We start from the raw sequence: 27,867 nt of genomic DNA, 5'->3' as shown, positions 1-27,867 counted from the left end.
CTTTTATTGGGAAATGCTTAGAATAGTATGTATTTTTTACATCTGAAAAAATATACTTATGTTTGTGTGAAAAAAGTCGTAAATATAAATAATTAGAACTAAACAAATAAATAATATATATATATATATATATATATATATATATATATATATATATATATATATATATATATATATATATTTATATATATATATATATATATATATATATATATATATATATATATATATATATATATATATATATATATATATATATATATATATATATATATATATATATATACATATATATATATATATATATATATATATATATATATATATATATATATATATATATATATATATATATATATATATATCTCCTCTCTTTACGAGGTTTCTCACTAGGAACTTATGAGTTATATAATCAACACTGAAGTTATCGCGCGTTCGCGTTCGAAATCGATTGACCTCAACGATACACCATAGATAGATAGAAATACTCAACTTATTAGCTTTTAAATTTTTATAAATTTTTGAACATATCTTTGCTTAATTTTAACAAAATTTAGTTCTCTCATGAAAAGTAAACACGTTAACATATAAAATATTGCTGTCTGAATATTCTTGTATTTTTTTTTAATTCAGTGTTCACTCAAAAAGAATATTCAATTAAGACTGTTGAACAGTTCCACAAAAATTATCCCAGTTTTTATGTTTTTTTTTTGTTGGCCATTTTTGATTTCATTGAAACTTTGCATAGGCGTTTCTATGAGCAAAAGATGTCATTTTATGCTATTAGTTTAATTTTTTGAAACACGACTTACTTTTGAAAAACTAATTAGAAAAGGTGTTTTGGGAAGGTATTAATGATTACAAATATTTTTAGGGGCAAAACGGTTTGTTAGATCGGTGTGACGTCGTTGACAAAGTTGTAGATAAATCTTCCCTAAAAAATATACACTCTAAAAAAATAACATTTTTTTGAAAAAAATGTTAAAAGAGCAATCAATAATTAATTATCTTAAATTTTTTTTATAAAAACTTCAAAAGATTACCTAAACAATGAAGACTGTCAGATCATAGGCAAAGCTGTAGATAATAATTTTGTCTTGTCAAAATTTTTTTTCAGAGTATTTTATTTTTTTGAAAAACAAAGTTATTATCTACAACTTTTGTCTACAACTATTAACTACAACTACACCGATCAAACAAACCGTTTTGCCTCTAAAATTATTTGTAATAATCAATACCTTCCCAAAATAACATTATTAAATAAGTCGTGTTCCAAAAAAATAAAGAAAAATTAAAAAAAGTAGGAACACGACTACAAACAAATCAAAAATGGTCTATCAAATTGGTTGCCCGTTTTTTGTGGAATTGCACTGTTTCAAATATTTGAATCACTATCTGTGACGCGTTGTTCACTTATTTTGAAAAGCTGGAGTTAAAGATTTCAATTGACATAAAGAGAATTAACTAAATATGTGGTTACATTTTTCATCATAAAGGCGCTTGTGTTGGCTCAAACATCGTTAACAGTTAACAATTGTTACTCTACTATGTTCGGTTAGTAAAAATGGTCTTCCCACCTACGATTATATTCCCTTATTATATACGTTTATAATAACTTTCTTATTACAAAAAACTGTTTAGAATGTTTTATTAGGTGGAAGATTTGCTATTTGTTACTATTTTCCATCGTTTTACAACGTGGATGCCAGTTGTTATACTGAAAGTTGGCTTCATACTCTGTGTTGAATAAAACTTGAATAAGATCAAATTTCGAAACGGAATCTAGAAACCGGGTTTTATTTTATTGTTTTGAAGTATTATAATTGTAGAAACAAGTAGAAATTGTAAATTTTTAGGAGCCAATGAGAGGTTCAAAATTTGACATAAAATTCGCTTGCGCACTCAAAAACAAGTTATTGTCTTTAGAATATTAGAGTTCTTCACCCACTAATAAAGATTTTAGATGACGTTTCTAATCCAGCGTTTCGAATTGTTTTTATGACTTATCAAGGTTCTTAAACATAAAGTCGACAACATCAAACGCATGAGCGCTCACCCGCTGATGCCATTGTATCTTACCGGTGGTCTAGATGGTTCAGTCCAGATGTGGGAATGGGGACACCAACAAGTAGTATGTACTCCAAGACCTCCAGGAACTTTTGCCAAGGTGACTCGGTGTCGCTTTTCGCAACATGGTAACAAATTTGGTATTGCAGACGGAGACGGTAATTTGAGTCTGTGGCAAGTGGGACTAGCTAGTCAGAGCAATAGGCCTTTCTTTGTAAGTATATGAATCGCAATATATATGATGCACCTATACAGCTTCGTTCGTTTCAGACATACCAATGCCATAATAAGGGAATAACAGATTTTGTTTTCCTGGGTTCCTGCAGCTTAGTAGCGACATGTGAGTTTTAATAAAAAAAAACAATACTTTTAATTTACCCATCTGTTCACCTCATAGCTGGACATAGTTCCGAAAGCAAAAATGTTGCAATCTGGGATACGCTCTTACCCCATAAAAAGGCCCTAGTGTCAGGTATATCAAAATGTTGGTATGAATTTAAAAAAAAAAAACATAAATATTTTTATAGCCTTCAACTGCCACGATCAGGGAGCGTCTAGTCTGGCGTATGCGCCACAGCATCAATTGCTCATATCGGCTGGTAAAAAAGGAGATGTTTGCATATTTGATGTGCGTCAACGTGTTCTTAGGCACCGTTTCCAGGTCAGATACATAGTATTCGATATTATATAAACTTCGTCAATGCTGCGTATTGCAGTCTAAGAGAAAAAAAAACGAATATTCGATCATTACTTTATGTTTATAGTCAACCAAAGGTTACAAGAACAAGATACCTGACTCTTGCATCGGACGCGATTGCAATTTTTTTCAATATCCTTGTATTAAAGCTTTTTCAATATCCTTGTACGGTCCTGCCATCTAATTTTCAATATCCTTGCACGGTGTGGCCATCAAATTTTCAATCTCCTTATATGGTGCTGCCATCTAGTATTCATTTTCATCTGGCGGATTATGCACGATGAATCGATCTTGCTAATAACCAGTTTGCGCGCATTCAAGTCATCAGATGCAGCATTAACTGTTGTAAAGGTGTCTTGGGCAATGTATGGAAAAAACTGGAAGTGTTCTAGTCATCTTCGAGTCAACATATCATTTGATTGACTTTGAAGAGATGGAGATGGAGGGGAGAGACGAGAGAAATAAATTGGTACATTTTCGAAAACGTTGCAATTGAAAGGGAACTTTTAGTTCTAAAGTTTACTGAATAACGTTTATTTTTCAGGAAGTTGAAGTCATTGTTACATGAAGTTACATGAGAAATTACGAAAAAAAATGTAACAGGACGAATCTAGCCGTCGAAATACAGTGTTCTAGCTGGAAAAGTCTAATCTAGCTGCTAAAATCTTATTTGGTGGAGTTACTTTAGAAATGATACAAACTTTGCTTTCGCGGTACCTAGTAGTTTTCGAAGTCTGATCGAGATGAAAATTGTATGGTTCCATTGTTGCTCGAGTTGGAAGTCAAGATATTACTAACGACAATCGATTTTTTTTCATTGCACCTAATGTCGCAAGTAGTACTGGGTATAGCCAAAGATGACCAGTACAAGATACCTGACTCTTGCAATATGCAGCAGACACGATTGTCGCTGCGCGTGAATGAAATTCGAGCTAATTCGTATACTGGTGCGGTTTGATGATGACGGCAAGGTGGCGAGAGGTGAAGCATTTTTTTCCAATATCCTTGTATGGTCCTGTAATCTAATTTTCAATATCCTTACACCTTGCGGCCATCTTTTTGCCTTTCGCCTAGAAAGGTATGGCAATCACTGCAAAAACTAAAGGTATAAAAGTGCTCAAAAGGGCCGTATATCACTCGACTCAGTTCGACGAGCTGAGCATTTTCTGTATGTGTGTGTGTGTATATGTGTGTGTGTATGTAACGCTGTCCCAATCTCACTCGATTTTCTCAGAGATGGCTGGATTTCAATGAAATCAATTGCAAATGAAAGGTCTAGTTGCCCCATAAGACCCTATTGAATTTTATTGTAATCGGATTTTTAGTTTCGAGGTTATGTATCAAAATGTGAAAATCACGAAACATCAATATCTCAGAAACTACACAACCGATTTAAACAAAATTAATTTCAAAAGAACGGGCTACCTAGAAAACCCTTAACTTTTGAATTTTATGAAGATTGAACCTGTGGTTCAGAATTTATTGAAATAAACGTGTTCTGGAGACTATTTAATCTCACTCATGTTTCTCAGAGATGGCTGGACCGATTTTCATAAAATCAGTGTCATATGGAAGGTCTTGCTGCCCCATAAGACCCTATTGATTTTTTTGTAATCAGACTATTACTTTGCCTGTTATGTTTAAAAATGTGAAATCCAGGTATGAAAAGAAACATATTCCAAAGACTACATAAACTCACTTACTTTTCTCAGAGATGGTTGAACCGATTTCCACAAAATTAATGTCAAATGAAAGGTCTAGCTGCCTCATAACACCCTATTGAATTTTGCTGTAATCGGACTGTAACTTCGTCTGTAATGTATCGAAATGTGAAAATCACGAAACTTCATTATCTTAGAAACTACACAACCGATGAACAATATTGATATAAGATGAACGGGCTAGTTAAGGGTTAACTGATGAATTATGATTGAACACGTGGTTTCAAATGTTGGCTGCCCTATACGTTCCCTTTTCATTTGATTATAATTGAACTTAAGCAACCGTTATGTGTTAAATTGTTAAAACAACGAAAGTCTATTTTCTCAAAGATTACACGACTTATTTGAACATAACTAGTGTCATACAAACGAGTCATCTCTCAAACTTACAAATAACAAACTTCATCAGAATTTGATCAAAGGTTTTGGGACGAAAAGACATTCAAAGACTATATAAAACTATACCTGCTTTGATCAATATATATGGCTTCAACATGATTTAAATGTGGTATCGTACTATTTGAACGTTCCCGGTATCGCTCGTGATTGAATTGTTCGAAATTAAGAGTCATTTCTTTTATTTCGCTATTTTTTAAGCACTAACATTACGTCAAATTTCATATTTTATTGTGGAACAGTACCACCGTCCCCCGTAGTTTAATTGGTCAAAACACCATGCCGGAGACAGGGATATTGCGGGTTCAAGTCCCGTCGGGATGCGGTATATTTTTCCAAATCTGTATCATATTTCCAGTTCGCTTATTTTTCGCTCTCTTTACTTCACATACTGTCTGCTTAATGAACCTGTATATAAGCATTCATGTAAATCTATTTTTACAAATCATAAGTTAGAATGAGAAAGGCTGAGTCTAACCGCTAGGTGATTTAATTTAGGATTTTTTAATAGGAGGAGATGTGATGAATTGATTATTTACTAATATTTATTCAGAATTTATATTGTGTGTTCTGCCACAAACGGTGACATATCAACACTATTACATAAGGTGCGGCCATCTAATTTTCAATATCCTCATACGGTGCTGCCATGTAGTTTTCATTTTCATCTGGCGGATTATGACGATAAATCTATTTTGCTAATAACCACAACTTAATGCTCATTTAAGTTATCAGATGGCAACACTAACCGTTGTAAAGGTGTCGTGGGCAAAATGTATGAAAAAAATGGAAGTCAGGCATCTTGTTATAGTCATCTTTGGTATAGCGCGTCTGGAATGTAATTCTCGCGACGTTAAGGGGAGAGCCTACTCTGGAAAGTTGAAAAATAATGTTCGGGTATTTTGGTCATTGATTAGGATATAGTTGAAGATGTATTTGGCATATCGTGGATGCAAATATAGTAAGTATTACGCTGTTAGCAACGTATTTCTCGAAACCATGTTTTTTTAACTGGTGGTAAGTTTTTCTTAGTATCTACTGAACCGATTTGGCTGAAATTTTGTTTCAGTATGTAAAATGGATTATCAACATAGCCGTTTTACGATATCTGAATTTTACAAATTTCGTGATTTTTTAAATAGTAATTTTTCATGAAAAAAAATTACTTTTCACTAAAATAGCCGCCATTTTAGCAATTTTTGGAATATTCGAAAACGACTATGCAACAAGTTAGATAATCCATTTTTACATGCTCAAACAAAATTTCAGCCAAATCGATTCAGTAGATGCAGAGAAAAACTTACCACCAGTTAGGTACTAATTTAGAGAGAGCATCCACGTTCCCAGCTGCCAACAGCGTAGTACTCACTATTTTTGCATCCACGATATGCAAAATACATCTTCAAATATACCTCAATGAAAAGCCAAAATATCCGAACATTTCCCTATACGTTTAACATTCGAAAAAAAAAAATCACGAAAATTCATTATTTTTCGACCTTCCAGAGTAGGGTCCCCGTTAAGTCGACTAAGCGGCACGAAAAAATAGTTAGACTAGAAATTCGGTTTCCAATTCAAACGAAAACATTTAAGTAGTTGAATTAAATAGTTAAAATGGTTTAAACAGTCGCACGATACAAGAAATATTGTTAAGAATGAATGAATTTCCTCCTAAACGTTTATTTAGAGTGTCCGATAAGTATACTCATACTGATTTGGCCTAACCTTTTCATATTTTTCCTTGATTTTCAGCTCGATTTGCAGATGGAAATAATACGGCTAATGATTTTTTAAGTATTTAGCAGAATAGATTCAAAACCTTTAATGAAAGCAGCTAAAAAAGTTTACGCGAATTTTACAATTTACGCGCATTTCGAAACATACGCGGATTTCGGAATTTGCACGTTTTTACGCGGATTTCGAAATTAACGCATTTTTTACGCGCTTTGCATCCTCCGCGTAAAAAAAGACTAAGGGTATTTTTATACTCTGTGTATCATTCAGCTCAACGCACATAGGAGTATTTGAACCAAAAAGCTGGGCAAAAGTCTAATTCGCTCTATATTGGTAGTAATTGGATCTATTTACATCAAAAACGTGTTATTTTCGTAAAACCCAATAAAACTATAGAAAGCACAAAACAAGGTGACATCCATTAAGTACGTCACGCAAATTTTGATCAAAATTCATTTTCACGTTTTGTCACACATTAAAGACCCCTACCAGGAGAAGTACGTCACGTCATGACACACCTCCAATATAAAATCCAATGATATGACAATTACTTAAAATTCGGTAACTGCATTTTTTTAGTGTCTTTTTACACATGATCTATGACAAAGTTTCAACAAATTTCATATAAATCTTCATTTATCAAAATGTCAATAAAATAAAAAAGAGGAACCAGGAGGAAGATTTTTCTTTCCGTATATATTAAGTAGGCTTTGACCTTTCAGTTAATAAATAAAGTTTTGGCGGGACTTTCCCGGAAGGTTACTAAATCATAAAATTAATTTTACAATATTATGGATTTTTGGTGTATGTGATTAGGCACCGATGAGTTCTGGGATAGCATGAGGGTATGTTTCAACTGAAATCAATATATAATAATGGAAATCATGTATTTTGTATGTCGGACTTTTGGCCAGCTTTTTGAGTCAAATACTCCTATGTGCAACGTAGCAAAAATTAATAAACATAATAGCTGTTGCAATAACGTTTTGTTACTAATTGGGCTATATATTTGTTATTTGCGTTATATTTATTTAAAATTTTAAAAATCTAAAATCTTCTGAATATTTAAGAAAATTATGCTCAAGACTTTACTTTGATTAATCATTTATCCGTTCAAACACATTTTTTTCGCTTATAAACCTTTCATTCTTAAAAAACTACCACGAGTGCTATTTAGAATTATTATTTAGTAATTCGAATACTTGGTCGAATATGCGTTTTACGTAATAATAAATTCGCAGAAATATCTGCAGGCCGGCTGATTTCGTACAGTATTACCGTATAAAATGACATTTCGAATGATGTATCTAATACATATATTCTTTTTCTACAGGCACATGAGAACCCAATTAAATGTCTATCTATAGACCCACACGAAGAACACTTTGCGACAGGTTCGGCCGACGGCGATATTAAAGTAAGTAATAATTTGAAAAGAAAACAACTTTGCACATTTTTCGTACTCAATAAACAGATTTCTGTCTATGTATAAACCACCAGGGCCGGCGGTTGATGTGGGTAGTATGGGTAGTAGTAACCACAAGGAAAATATCTATGTGGGTACTTACCCACACGGAATTATCGGAGAAAACATAAAAACATGTTTTTTATGTTCGAACTTTAAAATTACCACGCATGTGCGAGCGGCAGATTTCTTGAATATCCTTGAGCGAGAGGTTATAAAACTACAGATTCAGGAACAGTTGTAAAGTTTCTTAGTGATTCTTTTTCAAATCGTTTCCGAATTCGTTTTTTTTTTTTTTTTTTTTTTTTTTTTTTTAAAGGTGGCGGGGAAATCTGCAAACAGACACCTGAGAAGAGAACTCAGGGTGTGGGGATGAGACTAGGGGAGAGATGCTGGGGTAGTTACACTCGCCCAGACACCTACTGATCCCTGTCCCGACCCACTAAAACCCCTCCAGTCTCCAGCCCTGGTCTTCCCGGAACGACGGTTAAGTATTACGTCGGGGAGTGGCTTTTGTGCATGATGCACCCTCTTTACTCTTATAACCTCCTAGCTAACTACCTGGAGACTGGTAATTAGCTACCACTGGCGTGTTGGTGGTTGACCCGCCACACACGTTGCAGCTCCAGAACAATCTGAGAGGCGGCCGCACAGACCGCGTTCCAGATGTCCGGGTCGTCGCACATCCTCCGGACTAGATTGTCCGGAGTAGTGCCAGGCCCGCTCACAGCCATCATGTTGCTCCTCGCTCTTGCGAAACGGGGGCATACGAAGAAGACATGCTCAGCAGTCTCCTCCTCCTCCACGCACTCGGGACACATGGGGGACACCGCGTGTCCGAACCTGTGCAGATATTGCCTGAAACAACCATGGCCTGACAGGATTTGTGTCAGGTGGAAGTTCACTTCACCATGTCGTCTCCCGACCCAGCCGGATATCTCCGGTATGAGTCGGTGCGTCCATCTGCCCTTTGTGGAGTTGGACCATTCCCGCTGCCAGCGGAGCATCGAGAATGACCTTCTGGTACCTCGTATGCCCCTTGTGTCACGTTGGTCGAAACACTCTCTGTCCTCCTTGATGGCGATGCTGATAGGCATCATGCCGGACAAGACACAGATTGCATCGTATGACACCGTACGATACGCACTCGCAACTCTCAGGCACATCAGCCTGTAGGTACTTTCCAGTTTACCACGGTAACTGTTAGTACCTAGCGCTCTGGACCACACTGGCCCACCATACCTAAGTATGGACGAAACCACGCTGGCAAGAAGTCTTCGCTTGCTGCCATAAACCGCTGAGCTATTGGACATCATACGAGATAGTGCTGCAATAGCCGATGAGGCCCTCTTACAGGCATAGTCGACGTGACTCCCGAACGTGAGCTTGTCGTCCACCATAACCCCCAAGAGCTTCAGGGATCGCTTCGAGGTGATGGTGCAGTCTCCGACTCTGACCACCGCCTGTTGCTCCGATTTACGGTTGTTCACAACCGTGACCTCCGTCTTATGATGCGCGTTCCGAATTCGTTTGTTTACTTTAATTAGCCATGACAAAACCATTCTTATAACCAAGGAATTTTTTTCTGATTTGCGCCGAATCAAAAACTACTAAAACTGCAATTGCTTGGACTCGGTTCAATTACATGGCGATTCTATATTCATATCTAGCTTTTCCAAGATGGAGGGTTTTTTCGAGAAGAAAAAAACTTTTGAGCCCTACTGTTGAACGAAATTCGATGGTCAAATTTTGCTTTTACTACTTGTATTGGTATCCTGTTGTTGATGCTGTTGATTTTTCGAAAAAATCACAAGGGTTGTATACAAAGCCACGACCGCAAGGTTGACGTAGAACCAGATAAGGTTGTTCGTTGCATTACTTGTATTAAATATGTTTAAAATCTTGTGCAAAAGAGGAGTTGAAGTGCTACCGAATTTTAGTTTGCACATACACCGCCGAACAGAAATGAAACAAACACTATACAACGCAAACAAGTTTCAACAGTCAAAGTGCATGCAGATTAAAATAACATTTTACTTTTAATTCCAGCGCAAAACGAGAAAATATTGAATATTCAACAATTTGTTTGTTGTCCTTATAAAAACTGTTGATGTTCAATTTCATATCGGATATATAGTCATACCTCGATATTAAGCAACCTCGATATAACGTATCTTTTTTAGAAATCTTAAAATTAAAGTACAAAAATCATTCCTGGGGTGTTTAATGTTCCGAATAATGTTTTTAGTAAGTTTTAAAATGTTTTTAGTAAGTTTTAAAATTAATCAGTACCGTAAAAGATTCTCTCAGCTGGTCTCAAGGTACGATGCTGGCCTAACAAGCCAGTTGTCGTAGGTTCGAGTCTCGACTCAGGAGAGACTGTTAGTGTCAGTAGGATCGTAGCGCTAGCCCCGCAATTGTCCTGTACACTTAACAGTTGGCTACGAAGTAGCGTGGCCATATTTTATATGGCCGTTTTTGAAACTATCGATCTAAATGAGCGCCGGGCTGAAAAAGTTTCCTTTTGACCTCTACAATAAGCCACAAAAATTTGAAGTTGATAGGAGCGCCCATATTTTAAAAATCGATTTGCATGAAAATTGTACGTATTGTATCTCTCGCTAAACTTATTTAAATATACTTATATTTTTATGAAATAATAATTTTATTATTATAATTTAAGCTTAAAAAGATCTACAACTTTTGATGTTTGATGTGTTTGTGTTTTGATTTTTAAAAGTGCGGATTTTGAATGAGATGAATATTTTTTTCGGTATGAATCAACAACATGCAATATAAACCGAAGTTCGTCACCATTATGTATCAAAACACGGTTATAATCTTTCATAATTTACATCGAGTAATTTTTTGACAGAAGTTTGCTTTTCCTCATTATTTTTCTCTTTGGCTGGGTTACGGTCTAAAAAATCAATATTAAACTCAAAACTCGGAAACAAAGCATCGGTTTGGTATGAAACGAGATGGGATCACATACTAGTAACTGTTCAGGATTCGAATGCTTGAGATACTCGACAAAAGCTACAAAAGGATCCCTCGCTTTCAATCGCCTGATCATTTTTCGTTTGATTTCAAGCGGGACATCTGAGTCTAAAAGAGCTATTCCAATTTATCCTGGGATAAAATACCACAAGGGATTCTTCATCATTTCAGTTACAACGTCTGAAACTAAGGCTTCGTACTTCGGGAATGTACCTGAATGTAAAGTTTGACTATAAAAACAGAAATGTTTCGAATGCAATTTAATTCTTCTGTGGTCAATGATCGGAGTAAATTTATTTTCAGGCAATGAACGTTTGTTGCCATGAATCTTGCGTGGGATGAGCGAAAAAATTTCGCTTTACAACCAAAAAATATGAATGCCAACTCCAAGAGCTCTTTAAGGGAGCTGCGTGGCCACAAGTTTACAGAGTCCGATTTTCCAAGCGGATGGTCGTAGCACAGACTAACAGACATAACACCTCGAACAAATCTTCAATAAAATCATCGTACGGATGATTCCAATACTTTACGTTCGTAACATTAGCACCATCTGCTGCCGTGTTGGCGCTGCGTCGTGTATTTCGACATCAGCGCTAGCCTTACTGCATGTGTCAAATAGGGAACTGCAAAATATGCTTGAGGTTGCATGACAGCGCCCCAGACGGTGTTGTCGCGCGATGACTGTTATTCGATTGGAAATTTGAAATGATCGTTTTTTGTGGTGATGGAGTTAGGTTCCAGTGTTACGTCTGTTAGTCTGTGGCCGTAGGTTCGAATCCTAGTAGAATCTGGCCATTCATTGTCACAAAGGACTTAAAGTTAGGTTTGTTTTATTATAATACCTTGGTGTGCTTCCTCTGAACAAAATAAATCCCTCTCATAATAAACTGACCAGAAGGGCGCCCAACGAAACTTCTCCAAGGAAATATTAATGATGATATTTGACAGAAGGAACGAGGCTTGGTATAGTATAGCAAGTCAGTGTGTAAAAGGAAGGGTAAAATCTTTACACACAAGCAGCGATAAAATGATGATAAGCATGCCACTTCTCAATAGCGGTATTACTAATTACATAAGTACAGCAGACATCCGGGCATATCTCACAATAGGTCAAGTATTCTGGTCGCAGAGAGGGGGTCCATATAGGAAAAAAGAGCTCTTTGAAATCGCCGCGAACTAGATTGCGTTTGAGCCGGTTTAAGCGAACTATTGGATCATTGAGTGGCTATGAATGAATTGGTTTCGTTTGATGCTTTTGTAAAACGGTTGAAGACAAGTGTTTAAGGGTTGCTGCTCTTGCCATATATTATATTATTGCATGACAGTTCATAGATATGAAGAAGACGAGTGAGATTGGTTTGCTTTCGACCGAGCAAATCACTTAAAAGAAAATAGCAACACAAACTTGTCCGAAATACTCCAATCCACTAGCGTATTATGAACTTCCTTGGCGGTATTTTTGCCGGAGCTTGAATCATTTTTAGGCGCGCCCAAGATAACTTTGCTGTACCATCTTAACTCACAAGAATTGCAATTCGATCAACATAAGGTCTACCGACTATATTTGTTACAATTTTACCGGCCTAATGAACTAGATCTTTAGTGCTGAACTATTTCATAAAAAATAATAATAATACTAAAACTAACATTAAATTTATATGTAAAGTTCCAAATAATAATTTCCACAATACTACATTGCCAATGAAGTCGGAATTTGCTTCACCATTTCGATTTTAATGGTTCACTTCACGGATTTGCTGCAATGAAGCACGATTTAGGGTATAATCACTGAATGGCAGCTTCAAACCGTCTAACGTATATAAGAGATCATTCATTTATCACGTAACGTACTCAGAGGAGGGAGGTATTAAACGAATCGTTCGACTGCCGGAGACCCCCATGCAAAATTGCGTTTCTTAGGGGTGGGAGGTACTCAAAATTGTCAAAATTTCTCGTTACGTAATATGTAAATGTCCCTAATGATATACTTTTATAATTAAAGAGTATTTCGACGCGAAATATACAATTTTTCTAACAAACAAAGGCAAAAAACTGCAAAAAGTTGTAAAAAACCAGCATTTTTTATGAGAATCCATTTTTTCAAATATAAGCGTTTTGTGGGTCCATTAAATGACCTTGGATCAACTTCAAATTTTCATGGCTTATTATTGGAGTAAAAAGGAAACTTTTTCCGCCCGGCGCTCATCGAAATCGCATGATGTTTCAAAAAAGGCCACTCTACTGCGAAGTCTGTGTATAATAAACAGAAGGTCTAGTTCCGAATCGGAATGTAACACCAAGGCTTTGCTTTTTTAAGTACCGTAAAATCGGGTAAAGCTGATCTTTTTTTCTCACTGTTTTGTGACTGATTGTTTGTTAATGAAAATTGTTCTAAGGTGGTTTAAGGTGTGTAGAAACCACCACGTGGTCGGCTACGAATTTTCAGTGCCACTAGACTCGGAAATAGAGTTAATGCATTATCTACGAAAACACTTTCTTATGTTTTCGTCGCCATAACAAAAATGATGATATGTTTTCACAAGTCATCATTCTGAGTGGTAAGTATTCGAAAATTCGAAGTCGACCACGTGGTGGCTCGAAGTCGGCCATTTATGGGTTCAACACACTTCCACCATAAAGAGGCATGAGAAAGGTTCATATATACTAACAGCAAAAATGACTAGAACCAGATTCCTGACTCTTCCAGTATCCAGCGGACACGATTGTCGCTGCGCGTGAACGAAAGTCGAACCACAGATAACAGATATCCAAGCTAGAACAAAAAAACTCCAGAAGTCGCGTGTATGATTTCAAATTCTTACTCGTTTGGAATGCTAACGGCATCTTTCTGCAACTTGCGACTTTGACCACTTTAGTGATGGCAGCGCTGGATTATAGTCAAAGCTGCCAGACGCATGAAAATTCTCACAAATACACGCAAAACTTTTCCTTATTACTTTAGAAGCAATAGCGCAAAATTGCCTTGTAGGTAAGAAACCTTTTACTTAAAAGGCAATAAAATTCTTTCCCAGTCATGTAACAACACATACTGTCATATATTTAGCACGTGTTACGGGAGTACGACTATCTAATAATGGTCGTTTCAACCACATGTAGGATTTTTTCTGTCAAAAACTGCTCCCTTTCCATCTCAAGTAAAAAAAAAATCACACACCGTCGCATATGTTGCACATGTTACAAGTTTCTTCAATCTCCAATTCATCCGGTGAGCGTGTATTAGTTCGCTCGTTGTATGCATACGAAGTAGAGAAAGACTATGACAAGAGCTGCCAAGCAGCATTTTCCCCGTCATAGAGTTGCAAACGTTGATGATGATTTCAAAGACTTGAAATGCGTCTTTAAATGACATCACGATCTGTAAACTGCGTTAGAGAAAAACAAAAACATTCGCTGTCTTGCAAGCTATCCAAAACACATACTCATTGGTTCATGGAAACTCATTTGCACCTGTTTGAAAATACAAAACTCGTGCCCATCCAGAACAATAATCGCAACTTCGGCAACTCTATTCACACAGTATAACATATTTTCATTTCATGTAAACACTGGGGGACGAAACGAAAGTGTTTCTAATTAGACATTTGAGGTTGACGGTTGAGATTCTGATTATGTGTGGATGAAGGGGACAAAAATGAACCTGATCGTTGCATCAATACAAATGCAGCGAGTGAAGTCTTGCTAACACATGCATTGCGGTGCTTGGCTGTATGTTCTCCTGCAGAAACACATACAAGCGTGTGGCCGTCATAATTTTTATTACTTTTTGGTTATTACTCTTTGTGTATAATGCGCAGTCATAAGACACAATAAGTAATAAAAAATTGCCCCAAAGTAATAAAATGTTCCCCGTTTGCGTTGGGTGTAGTAGAGTCGCTGTTTTTTGCAACGATATAACACTGTTTTTGTGAGGTTTGTGTATTTTTTTCATATCAACACTAAAACAAACAAACTTATCGCAAATATAAACGATTATGTACAATTAACGACTGCTCAAAATTTCTACATTTAAAAACGGGAACGCATCTTATTGCAATAATATTGATAAGAGCTGGTAAACTATCGATTTTATCGAATCATTGACCACTAAGTGTTCTCAGCGCCACCATACTGCGTATTGCGACATGCTAAAAAACCGTTGCGTCTTTTTACACATGAAGCAAAATTAGCTTGGATGTTTGTTATCTGTGGTCTAACTAACTTGTATACTGGAAATTTGATGGTGACGGCAAGGTGGCGAAAGAGAAGGCAATTTTTTTCATTATCCTTGTATAAGCCTGCCATCTAATTTTCAATATCCTTGAACGGTGCAGTCATCTAATTTTCAATATCCTTATATGGTGCTGCCATCTAGTTTTCATTTTCATCCGGCGGATTATACACGATAAATCGATTTTAGTTATAACGAGTTTTAAGTCATCAGATGGCAGCACTTACAGTTGTAAAGATGTCGTGGGCAAAATGTATGAAAAAACTGGAAGTCATCTTTGTTAACAGGTGATAGGAAATAAGTTTTTGCGCACTTTTGAGTAACCATCAACAATATTGCATCAATAAATTTTTTTTTCGTGCTTCGATATAACCAAAGATAACTAGAACAAGATACCTAACTTCCATATTTTTCATACATTTTGAACACAACCGATTTCCGATGGTTAGTGCTGCTATCTGATGACTTAAATTCTCATAGAATTGTCACTATCAGCAAAACCGATTTATTGTCATAGTCCGTCATCGATCGTTGAGCGGATCAAGATTGTATATGAAAAAGGTGTAGTAGTTTGGTCAGCTCGATGCTTAAGATAACATGCAGATTAATGATATTGTCATTTTCCGCACTTAACGCTATTGCCATATTTTTTGCACTTTAAAGTACGAAAGAAAAGTGAGAAATTGGCTGTCAGAGTGGGAGTTTATATTGAGGGGTTATATTTATTTTCAGGTCCCATTCTACCAAAACTTAAAGTTTGATATGTCGTAAGCCAGGTTTCAGAACCATTGTGCATAAGGTCAGGCTCACCGGGGCACCCGATTTTTACTTTTTTAACCTCGGCAAGAGTAGAAAAGAGTAGAGTTCTGATGGTACGCTTTATTTTAAATGATGCGACGATAATTCTTGATTCTTCTGGAAAGTTTCATGTTTGAGAACTAAACATTCGTACACATTATAATTTATCGGATGGCAGCACCGTACAGTCGTCCTCATGGATACTGAGAAATTTGTTTCACCTTTCAGTAGTCATGTCTTGGCATTGTCGTCAGTTGATTTTGACGTTAAGGAGTTATATCTACCAAATGCTCAAAAAAGCAAGGCTTTTTTCATGATTTTTTTTACAGGACATTTGAGATTTAAGGTATATAAATAATATATCATTGGATTGACCAACTCTTGCAGAATAGAAAAAATATTTTTATTGCTATTTTTGTTAAAAAATGGCGGCTGTGCAGCGATTGCCGTGAATCGCTTATTTTAAAAGCTGTTCCGCGGCGAGCAGTAGAAGTCGTGCCCAACTCCACCTAAAACAAAAAATTTTTCATTATCTACATAAGTGTTGCTAGTGAAGTACACATCATTATATTTTTAGAATTTTTCTTTGCAAAATGGCAACGGTTTGAAAAAAAAAAGTTCTATTTCGACAAAAAAATCGACTTTGATTGTTTATAACTTTAGTTGTTGTTAATCAATCGCTCAAATCATGTGTACTTCACTAGATAACCTAATGAAGAAGCTACAGTTAAAATTTCAAGTCAATGTAAACTTTTTCAGTTCTACTGCTCGCCGATTTTGAAAAAACATGGTTTTGAGAAAAACGCGTTTAAAGTTTCAAAATGCTATTGTTCGGACCCTTGACTCGACACTTTGAATACCTTAGTATGTTCCTCTGGCTGTTTGATTTCTTCCACTGCAATCCAGTGGGAATAAAGTGCACACGCGGTCGGTATCAAAAAGCAAATTTTATTAGAGTGAACAAAAGCCCTTTATTACGGTGGAGAAAAAACAATACGGTGACCGACCGATCGAATAATTTTATTGCTACTGATCGTAAGCGGGAAGATGAGAGTAGATCAGAAAACGAAATCTGTACTGATATGCCTTATCACAACTACTAGTTCCCCCGTGCAGTGAGCAAAGAGAGAATCAATAAAAACCATGAGAATTTATGCTGCACGGGGGGCGCTCAGATTGAGCTGATCTATATACCTAACATGCCGGCCACCTAAATTCTATTTAGGAATTTACCAATGCGAAAAAAAACTTAATCTAACTTATAAATAACTTTCAGTTGCTCTTCGAAGTTACAGGTCGTCCTTCGGGGTTGGATTCGGAGGTTGAGGGTCGGCGGAGATCGTCGACTGCGTGGTTTCTACTTTCTCGAATGGTAGCAAACAGACACGCGCAGCCTGCCGCTTGTAGACTGCTCCAGTCGGCGTTCGTACCTTCACTACCCTCACTACGCCGTCGGGGCCAGGGTAGATTTCGATGATGCGAGCTAGCGGCCATTCGATAGCTGCGCTTCCGTCTTCCTTGAGGACCACCATTTGGCCCACTTTGAGCGGTGTGGCACGAAGAAATCGTTGGTTCTGGTTATGGAGCTGCGAGATATACTCCCGCTTCCACCGTTTCCAATGATGCTGAACCAGCTGCTGTAGTTGCTGGTAGTGTTGCAGCCGATTTGTGGGGACATCCGTGTAGTCCGGGTCGGGAATTGCCAGCAGGGATGTGCCCGTCAGAAAATGACCAGGAGTAAGCACGTTTAATTCACCCGGATCTTCTGACAGTGGGGTGAGAGGGCGCGAGTTCATACCAGCTTCGATCTGAGTGAGGACCGTCGTCATGTCTTCAAAAGACAGTGGGGTGAGAGGGCGCGAGTTCATACCAGCTTCGATCTGAGTGAGGACCGTCGTCATGTCTTCGAAAGAGAGCTGTCGTTGACCCAGGACTCGGATTAGTGATGTCTTTGCGGATTTTACGGCCACCTCCCAGAGGCCGCCGAAATTGGGTGCTCGTGGTGGGATAAACTTCCAGCTGATGTCACGCTGGGTAGCTTCAGTAGCGATTTTTGCCGTCGCGACTGGGTCACGTAGTAGATCGTAGAGCTCTCGAAGATGGTTGCTGGCGCCTTGGAAGTTGAGACCATTGTCCGAATGAATCTCAGCAGGTAAACCTCGACGAGACACGAAGCGTCGCAAAGCAGACAGGAAAGCAGCGGTAGTGAGGTCCCCTACCAGTTCGAGGTGGACCGCCTTAGTGCTAAAACACACGAAAACGGCGATGTATGCCTTCTGAGCTGCAGCCTTTCGGTGAACGGGCTTCAAAAAGACCGGACCGCAGTAATCCACACCAGTGACAGTGAAAGCTCGAGAGGGAGTGGTACGGGATTTTGGGTATTGGCCAAGGGTTGCGAGACAGGGACATGTTTAGCTCGAAAACAGCGAATACAATGTCGGAACGTGTAGGTTGCCAGTGCCTTGCCGTTTATGGGCCAGAATTCTTGCCGGATTTGAGCGAGCGTCATACGAGGACCAGAATGAAGCGAGATTTCGTGATATGCGACTGCCACTTGTCGCGAAAAAGAGTGATTCCCAGGGATAATCATGGGGTGTCGAACAGCGTACGATTCTTCGGCAAGATTGAGCCGGCCACCAACTCGAAGTATGCCGTGCTGGTCTAGGAACGGGTTGAGTAACTTCAACGACGAACTAGCAGGAACAGCACGATGATTAACAAGCGCCTTTATCTCCACAGCGAATGACTCCCGTTGAATACCTCGCACCAATGCATACTTAGCCTCTTGTAAGTCCTTGACGTTAAGCATCGGGGTTGCGAGGAGCGATCTGCGACGTTGACAACTTCGTACGAATCTCACGCAGTATGCCGTAATCCGCAACATCCTCCAATAACACGAATATCGATCCAACAGTGGATCCAGTTGACCGTGCTCCGTTACCACGAGCACGTTCTTCTTCTTCTCCAGCAGTTCTTCTGCAGGCTGCTCGTATTCCAAATGTTCCCGGGTATTCCAATGTTGATCAAGAAGCGATAACCAGTGTGGACCATGAAACCAGTGTGGTAGCTCTGCTAGGTCCTTTGGCATAACTCCTCGCGACACGAGATCGGCTGGATTCTCTGTCCCTTTCACGTGATTCCACTGGTGTCTTTTCGTAATCTCCTGGATGTGTGAGACCCGGTTAGCAACGAAAGTAGGCCAGACGTATGGTGGCAGCTTCAGCCACGATAGTACGATAGTCGAATCTGACCAGAAACGAGCCTCGATCTCCTCCATCTTGAGTGCGTGCACGGTCGCACGATATAGTTTGGCAGCAATATGGGCACCGCATAGCTCTAACCTCGCGAGTGTGGCCTTCTTCAGGCTTGCAGGACGAGATTTTGCTGCTAGTAATTCGACCTTAATCTGCCCGGACATGCTAATCGAACGGCCATAGATGCATGCTCCGTAGGCTGCCTCGGATGCGTCGGAGAACACATGGAACTCTGTCAGTACCGGATGATCGGTGAATGCGTGTCGATCCACCTTGACGTTGGCGAGTGACGGAAGTTGTTGGTAGAAATCTGCCCACTGCTTCTCCAAATCCGGTGATAACGGATCATCCCAACCCTGAGTAGCCACCCAGAGTAGTTGCATTCGAATCTTAGCCCAGGCAATAACAGGAGCTGTGAGACCGGTAGGATCGAATAATTGAGCAATGACGGAGTACACCTTGCGCCTAGTCCACTGTCCGCTTACAGTGAGACCTGATACATCGATGCTTAGCAGATCTGGCCCTGGCTGCCAGCTAATTCCTAGCGTTTTCACACGCTCCTGGTCGAAACTCAAAGCAAACGATGTTCCCAATTCATCGGAAGTTAATTCTGACAATACTGCTTTCGAGTTCGATACCCATTTGTGCAGTCTGAAGCCACCTTTTGACAACAGCTGTACCAATTCTTGCCGCAGCAAGATAGCCTCTTCTTCCGATTCCGCCCCACCGATATAATCGTTGACGTAAAAATCGAAAACTAGCGCCGTCTTCGCTCGTGGAAATTGATCACCTTCATCATGCGCCAGTTGCTGTAAACACCGTGTGGCGAGGAACGACGATGGCGCTAACCCGAAAGTGACCCTGGACATCTCATACGTCGAAATTGGTTCCGTTGGTGAGAACCTCCACAAGATCCGGAGCAAAGGGGTGTCATCGGGGTGTATTATCACCTGCAGGTACATCTTCTCGATGTCAGCAACTAGAGCCACCAAATGCTTGCGGAACCGAAGAAGCAGATCGAAGAGTGAGTCTTGGATCACCGGACTCGTCATGAGGGCGTCATTCAGTGAGCGGTTTGATGTCGTCTTGGCTGAACCGTCGAATACCGGTCGAATCTTCGTCGCCGAGCTTGATTCCTTGAAGACCGGATGATGAGACAGATAGCAGGCAATCCGTTTATCGCGCTTCAATTCCTTCTCTGGAACGATTGCCATATGATTTTGATCCAAGTACGCTTGTATTGCTTCGTTGTATCGCTTCCGAAGCTTCGAGTCCTTCTCGAATCGCCGTTCAAGCTGCAGTAGTCTCCGCAAGGCCATGTCCTTCGATTCGCCGATCATTTGCTCGAAACCCATTCGCTTTGGCAGACGCACGACATATCGCCCAGTCGAATCACGGGAGAAAGTATTTTGAAAATGCTCCTCGCAGTCTTGCTCTTCCTGTGTCAGCTTCGGCACATCTTGTAGCTCTACAATCGTCCAAAACCGCTCGATTTTCTCTTCCAAGGTGCTTGTGTTGATCGTCGCGTGGCAACACGGAACAGGGTTCAGGCTTCCCAAGTCGGCCTTGCCGGCTGCAATCCACCCGAAAACGGTGTTAACAAAGAGTGGAAGTCCTTCGCCGATGCGCTGAATTTGCACTCGACCACTATTCAAGAGCAAGAATTCGTAGAAGTACTCCAAACCCAGGAGAAGATCGATCGATGCTCGCTTGTTAAAACCAGGATCCGCCAACGCCATGTCAGATGGAAGTTTCCAATTACCGATTGGAATTGTTGTTGACGGTTGGTCCTCCGTAACCTTCTTGATGACCAGGAAGTCCATCGGTCCCGAATAATCCGAAATTCGAGAACCGATCGTGGCAGACACAGAACCGTTTATCTGAACCCGCGCACTGCCGACACCAGAAATTGGGATATTGACTCCGTTTCTAGGTAGCTTCAGAAGCTGGCACAGCCTCTCCGAGATAAGATTTGCTTGCGATCCGCTGTCCAGTAGCGCTCTCGCTGTATGCAACCGCCCATTGCGATCCTTCACCGATACCAAAACCGTCGACAAAAATATGTGCGCCTCCCTCGAATCTGCTGAAATATTGGCCGCGTAGATTGTAGCCACCGAGCTTTGAAGAGACTGCCGAGGAATTTCCACTGTAGCTGTCGTAGTCGTGGAGGAAACAGAACTACCTGATTGAGATTGATCAGAGACCTGAGCATCAGCCGCAGAACCAGAACCGGATGCTGATGGCCCAGGATGAAGTAGAGTGTGATGCTTCTTGCGACACGTACGGCAACGGTACTTGGAATTGCAGTCTCGACTGTAGTGATCACGTCGGAGACAGTTGCTACATAGTTTTTTCGAATTGACGACCTGGAACCGCTTATCCAAAGGCATCTTCACGAACTGTGGACAATTACTTAAGTAATGAGGACCGCTGCAAGAGACACATTTTGGCGAGTAGCCTTCCGACGCTGCGTGGACTGACAACTTCGGTGCTGGTTTCTTAAACGGAGTGGACATAGAGAGTGGTGGGGCACGCTGGTTTTCGGAGGACTGGTCGACTGCAATCGCATCCAGAATCCGGGTTTGACCTTCTAAGAACTCCATCACGTGTAGATAGGCAGGCTATTCCCTTTTCACGGCAAACTCCTCCCATTCCTTCTGCGTGGCATCGTCCAGCTTCGATACTAATAGCTGCGTCAGTATCGCTCCCCAACCCGTTGTTGCTTCTCCTAATAAATCCAAAATTTTCAGATGTCGATCGAAGCAATCGATGACGTCATGGATTCCACTCGCAGTCATCTTTTTCAACTTCGGGTACTGTAGCAAAGCGTTTACGTGTCGCTTTTTCTGCAAGTACACATTCGAATAACGTTTGGTCAACGCAGACCAGGCAACCCCATAGCTCGCTTCGCTCATTGGGAATGCATCAACGACCTTCAACGCCTCACCCTTTAGAGACGCTCGTAAATAATGAAAACGTTGTATCGCGCTCAGATCCGGATTGCCATGGATCAGCGATTTAAATGTGTCATAAAATGGCAACCATTTGTCGAATTCCCCATTGAATTCTGGCAGATTTATTTTGGGTAATTGAATATTGCCACATGCCTCTGTGCGTGAGGTTCCAGAGGGGGTGGGGGGAGTAATGAGAGTGGTGGATGGCAATTTCGCTTTCAACTCTGCCCTTACCTTGAAGTACAACTCCTCAAACTGGGCCCGAGTGTGCTTGTGTTCATTCACCTTTTCTACATGTTCCTCCATCTCCTCTATTTGCGTTTGAGCCTCTTCGAATTCGTCCCATTTTTCGTCGAGTTTGTCGATTCTGGATTGGACCTGGAGAGCGTGATTGGCCGGGTCGTATTGCTTCAGGAACCGTTCCGTTCGTAAAAGAAAATCGACAATGTTGTCGCGCACATGCAGCTTCGGCTTAAGCTTCTTCGTCATCTTGCCAGCATCCGTCGACGAAAACTGTAGAAAGAAATTCGAAGCACGCACAGCACCACAAAGTCAACTGATAGTTAATTGGAGAGAGGCTCACCTGAGAGCCTAAATGAATAGGCCTTGTATTTATTAAAACTGCCAACAGGAACAATCTCCAATTTTTCCGATAAGGTTGTGAACATCACCGGAAAGCTGCATTCAGCTTGATCGAAAGACAGCCCAAAAGTCGAAATGGTTGTAGAAAAGTACGCGCCTCCGGAAACGAGTATACTTTAAATATTGTGAAACCACCGTTTAGGTTCCACTGTCGCACGAAATTCTTGCTCGAATCCGTCACCCCAGTGATCATCAGTCGGTCCGTTCCACCTACACGTATTGTGATCATCCTGGCCAAAACGAATTTGGATAGGCCGTATGCAGGAACGTCAGTTCTCCAAGCGAGGCAAAGTCCACCGGGAAACGAGAGAGGTCGGTTGCAATTTATCCGCTGAAAAATAAGAGAAACTCCAGCCTACTCACCGTGTGAGCCTGGCTAAACAGGCCTTGTATTGTAACCGTATGTATAATACGCTCCCCCGGTAACGAACAACGATTTATTGAAAAAAAAAAATGGTATTTCTACCGTTTTGGTTCCGCAGAATGATTTATACCGTCCGTATAAGTCGCAATCAAAAATCGTATCCAATTGATTCCAATATCACAGTCCAGCAAGAAAAAAACCACATGTGCGTTCTCACGAGAACAATAGCAGTGCAGCAAATTAACGATGCCGACAACCAACGCGCGCGCGATAAAGATGGCGAAAATCTATTCGCGCTAAATGTGAATGCGGTATCCAAGAAAAATTTCACACACCCGTGGCCAACAATCCTGGTCACGGCACCAATGTTCGGACCCTTGACTCGACACTTTGAATACCTTAGTATGTTCCTCTGGCTGTTTGATTTCTTCCACTGGAATCCAGTGGGAATAAAGTGCACACGCGGTCGGTATCAAAAAGCAAATTTTATTAGAGTGAACAAAAGCCCTTTATTACGGTGGAGAAAAAACAATACGGTGACCGACCGATCGAATAATTTTATTGCTACTGATCGTAAGCGGGAAGATGAGAGTAGATCAGAAAACGAAATCTGTACTGATATGCCTAATCACAACTACTAGTTCCCCCGTGCAGTGAGCAAAGAGAGAATCAATAAAAACCATGAGAATTTATGCTGCACGGGGGGCGCTCAGATTGAGCTGATCTATATACCTAACAGCTATAAATCTTAAGAATCGCAATAACAAAGTCCCTAATAATTTTTTTACCTTCAGTCAGCTATCCCTAGCTAGCCGTAAAATTGTCCTTCCTGGGTTTTATTTTCCACTTCTTCCTTTTTGTCATCTGATGTATGGCTGCGCCTAGCCTCTTTCGCGATGTCGGACATGCGATGCTTAGCGACTTTGACACAGTTGGCGCCCGATCCCACGAAAAACTCAAACTTGTCACTCATATTTAAGTACTTTTGAATATAACTCACAGTTAAAAAGTATAGAAAAATTCAAACAAAGAATGTACACAATGAGAACGGCTGATCGACTAAACAAAGGGAAATTGTGAGTAAACACGTTCTGTAGAGACGCTATAACGGTCGAAATTTGATGCAGAGACCTCTATACTTCAAATTTGAAACACGATAACGATCGTAGGTAACTTCTGCTAGTTTACAAAGCCTCGAAATAAAAAAATATAACCCCTTAAGTATACATCATATTAACAGTGTATAAATTAGTTCGGCTTTTGTTCACGCGCAGCGACAATCATGTCCGATGAATTCTGCAAGAGTCAGGTATCTTGTTATAGCCATCTTTGATATAACGTAACGAAAAAAAAGATGCCTTATATCGAGGTATGACTGTAATGTTGATCGAATCTGTGTGCTACCCCGACAGAGGAGATCAAGGCATTTTTCTGATAACACAGTTGAAAGCTGGTTTTACACTGAAAATTTGACGGCTCATATACTTTGAAAGCCAGCATGTCAAAACGTTTTTGTGTTAGGATCAGCGTTGCCAGGTATCCAGATTTAGCTGGATTATCAAGATTTTTGAACATGTATCCAGGTAAACAGATTTGATGTCCAATTATCCAGATTTTTCATGAATGATCCAGATTTTATCCAGATTTTATTTTCTCTGTTCCGCAAAAAGGTCATCACTTCAAATTTGGCGCGAAATTTTGCAATTTTGTCACCCCAAATTTTACGTACCCCAAGACTTTTATCCGAAGAACTTACCTTTCACCCCACGAAATGACTTCCAGATTTTCTCCAGATTTATTTTTGGCCTTTTCCAGATTTTTAAAAAAATGACCTGGCAACGTTGGTTAGGATTGTTGTAGTCGCTGCCTAGAACTAATATGACACTGTTAAGTAAGGGTTGTTGTAGTCGCTGTCTAGAACTAATATGAGCAGTTTCGGTTGAAACAGGCTCTTATATAGGCCAAATAGTACATTCCGAATTACTAGGTCTATAATTCTGTCGACCGTGCTTGAGAAGCAATCGAATAACGGCCAATCAGATCAATCGAAATTTGCGTTTCAACAAGAATTGACCATTTTCAATAATATAGTTGCCTGTCATATTAGGCTTGACAATTTTGAAGGTTTGATTATGCGATAACCTAATTTTTATGCAGATAATGAAAGCTGTTAGGGTGTTGTGTTTATTTATCTTATTTGCAAAAAAAAAAATCTATGTCCTTTCGAGCGACCTTCTGGCAGTTGACCGGAACATTCGCCATGGCGGACGAAAACATGCATGTAGGCATGTTTTAAAGCTTTTTGTTCGTTTTTTATTGATTCCTCCTCCGTTTTCGCGGCAAAATTGTTGGAATAGATCTTGCGCTTCAAGTTTGCCAGTCGTTGCCATCCAGGGTGAGATAGGTCTCAGTCGGTGTGAATTTTGCGTTTTTTTGCGGATTTTGCGCGTTTTTACTACTCCATGGCGCGAATTTTACGGAAAGCCTTGCCACCTTGCTTTAAACAACCTAGAATTTAATATTGAAGGATTTCGCACCCATTCGACTGAGAAGTTGGCAGCACCCTTTCAGATTTCAATGAAATTTTGTGGGTGCAAGGCAATTAAGCAATTTTGCATACTTCCTTCATTTTTTTTTTTTTTCAAAATATTATCTGACCTCAAGGGATTCAAGGGATGACTTTTGGAAAATTGTTAGAATTTTCATTTAGAATTATTGAAGAAAATTACTTTAGGAACAAAAATATATTTAAAAAAAGGTCATCTCTGATTTTAAAAAAATTAGGTTCTTAGATAGACAATTACACTATCTTAAACTCTTCGGAACATTTAAAAAAGAGCATTCTCAAGGGGAAAAAGCATATCTAACAAAAAATTCTCTATTTAAAAATCTCAAATTTGTTTGAAATTGCAAATATCTAATTTTGTTCAATTTTCAATTATTTTGTCAATGTGTTTATTTTTACCAATGTTAAAATGGTTTTTTTAGTACAAACGCGAAAAAAGGTATCACCGCAGACAAGCAGACCTGCCACGAAATTTCTCTTCGTGGATTTTAATAACAGTCAATTCAGTTTCAGTTACGCAGAATATGGCACACCACCGCTGCCACTGACAGGGTTATCAATAACATTTTGAAATTAACTGGAATAATGTTGAAAATAAAAGTGAAAAAACTGGAACCCTCATATGAGAGGAATAAAATTAACATGTGAGAATTCTATTAGGCAAAGCTTATTTATTCGCTCAAGATTTTGCATTAAAAAAAAAAAGTTTTTCTTTAAATTTGATTAAATTGGGTGTCAATTTCGCAAATCGAGATTATATACCACAGATATGACAAGGCGCCAATCACTTAATATGTAGTATTCTCGCTCCAGGCCACAATCAAAAATATTTAAAAATCTCACGTCTAAGTCAGCACTATTAGAATACAGATTCTACAAAAAAGTTGCTTTATCCATTATTGACCCTTTTGCTTCTACATTGTTTTTAATGTTTTTTTTTTAATTCTACACGCAAAAGTTGGACTGTGTGTAACCACATCAATATTGCGTTTTTCTAGAGCAATTTCTGTACTGTTTCGGAACCAGTACAACGAATGTGTGTTGTTCATTACGCATTTGGTGCTCTAGCGAATGTTCAATGTATTGGACGGCTCAAAATCAAAACACTTTTAAAGTATTAACCGTTGCTAGTATTGCCATGATGATTCGTACAGGTATTGGTAATATTTTCCAAAATGCTGCTATCGTTAAAGCAGTGCAAGCAGTAATCAATACTGATGATTTTGGTGCTGATTAGGTTAACGCAAATATGCACTGATCGATTCACTATCATGAATCCGATTCACTATCATGTCATTCAAAAACATCATCGAATAAATAACAATTAAAAAGACATTGGATTTGTTCCAAACATTTTTCATTTAACGACGATTCATATGCATTCGGTTCCACGTTACTGGCACCAGCGTCAGTAAATTCTGTTGCAACGAGACTCGCTGTTGGCTGTTTCGGTTGCTGACGGTGATTAGGGATGCACAAGCTTTTGATACGCACCGACTCACGAATGTAACCAGCGGTTTTTTGAGCGCCCCAAAACTGATCGTTTGCCCGAAACCGAAGTTCTACCGAAACACTACGATTTTGTGTGTATTATACATATTCTTATTTCAATCTCTGTAAATGTATTTATTACGAAACTGTTGCGTTATCTTTTTGCAATGGGCGATCTTCGAAAAAAAAAATCGATTCTCCTGCATCGTATATCAGAATTATTAAAATCGATTCATAAAAAAATCAAGCCTGAAAAATCGATTTAGCAAAAAATCGATTTTTGTTTGGTATAAGCTTTTTACGACCTTTTTTGGCTATATTTATGGAGATTTTGTTTTGTTTGCGTTTTCTGGTTTATCAATCATGTTCAACGAGTTTTCGTTCACAACATCTACTAACGATACGGCTTTTTTAGTTTATTGCCATCTTCTTTTACCGCGTGTACTCTTTGGCGGTTTTTTCTACTAAAAGTTTTCGTTGTCGCTCATCC

At 39.2% G+C, this 27,867-nt stretch overlaps 1 protein-coding gene across 3 annotated transcripts in view; it reads left to right on the top strand.

The window, feature by feature from the left end:
* Window positions 1-27,867, top strand: part of LOC129724417 (dmX-like protein 2) — a 129,164-nt gene that overhangs the window by 80,339 nt on the left and 20,958 nt on the right. For all 3 annotated transcript variants that reach the window (XM_055679299.1, XM_055679298.1, XM_055679297.1), the window contains 5 exons: window positions 2,012-2,281; window positions 2,338-2,407; window positions 2,465-2,539; window positions 2,595-2,728; window positions 7,949-8,032. In XM_055679299.1, coding sequence (XP_055535274.1) covers window positions 2,012-2,281; window positions 2,338-2,407; window positions 2,465-2,539; window positions 2,595-2,728; window positions 7,949-8,032 — 633 coding nt within the window. The remainder of the gene's footprint in view (window positions 1-2,011; window positions 2,282-2,337; window positions 2,408-2,464; window positions 2,540-2,594; window positions 2,729-7,948; window positions 8,033-27,867) is intronic.

The sequence above is a fragment of the Wyeomyia smithii genome, chromosome 2 (genome assembly GCF_029784165.1).
Source record: "Wyeomyia smithii strain HCP4-BCI-WySm-NY-G18 chromosome 2, ASM2978416v1, whole genome shotgun sequence".
Lineage (NCBI taxonomy): Eukaryota > Metazoa > Arthropoda > Insecta > Diptera > Culicidae > Wyeomyia > Wyeomyia smithii.
Note: the sequence above shows the minus strand (reverse complement) of the source record. Positions and strands in the feature narration are given on the sequence as shown.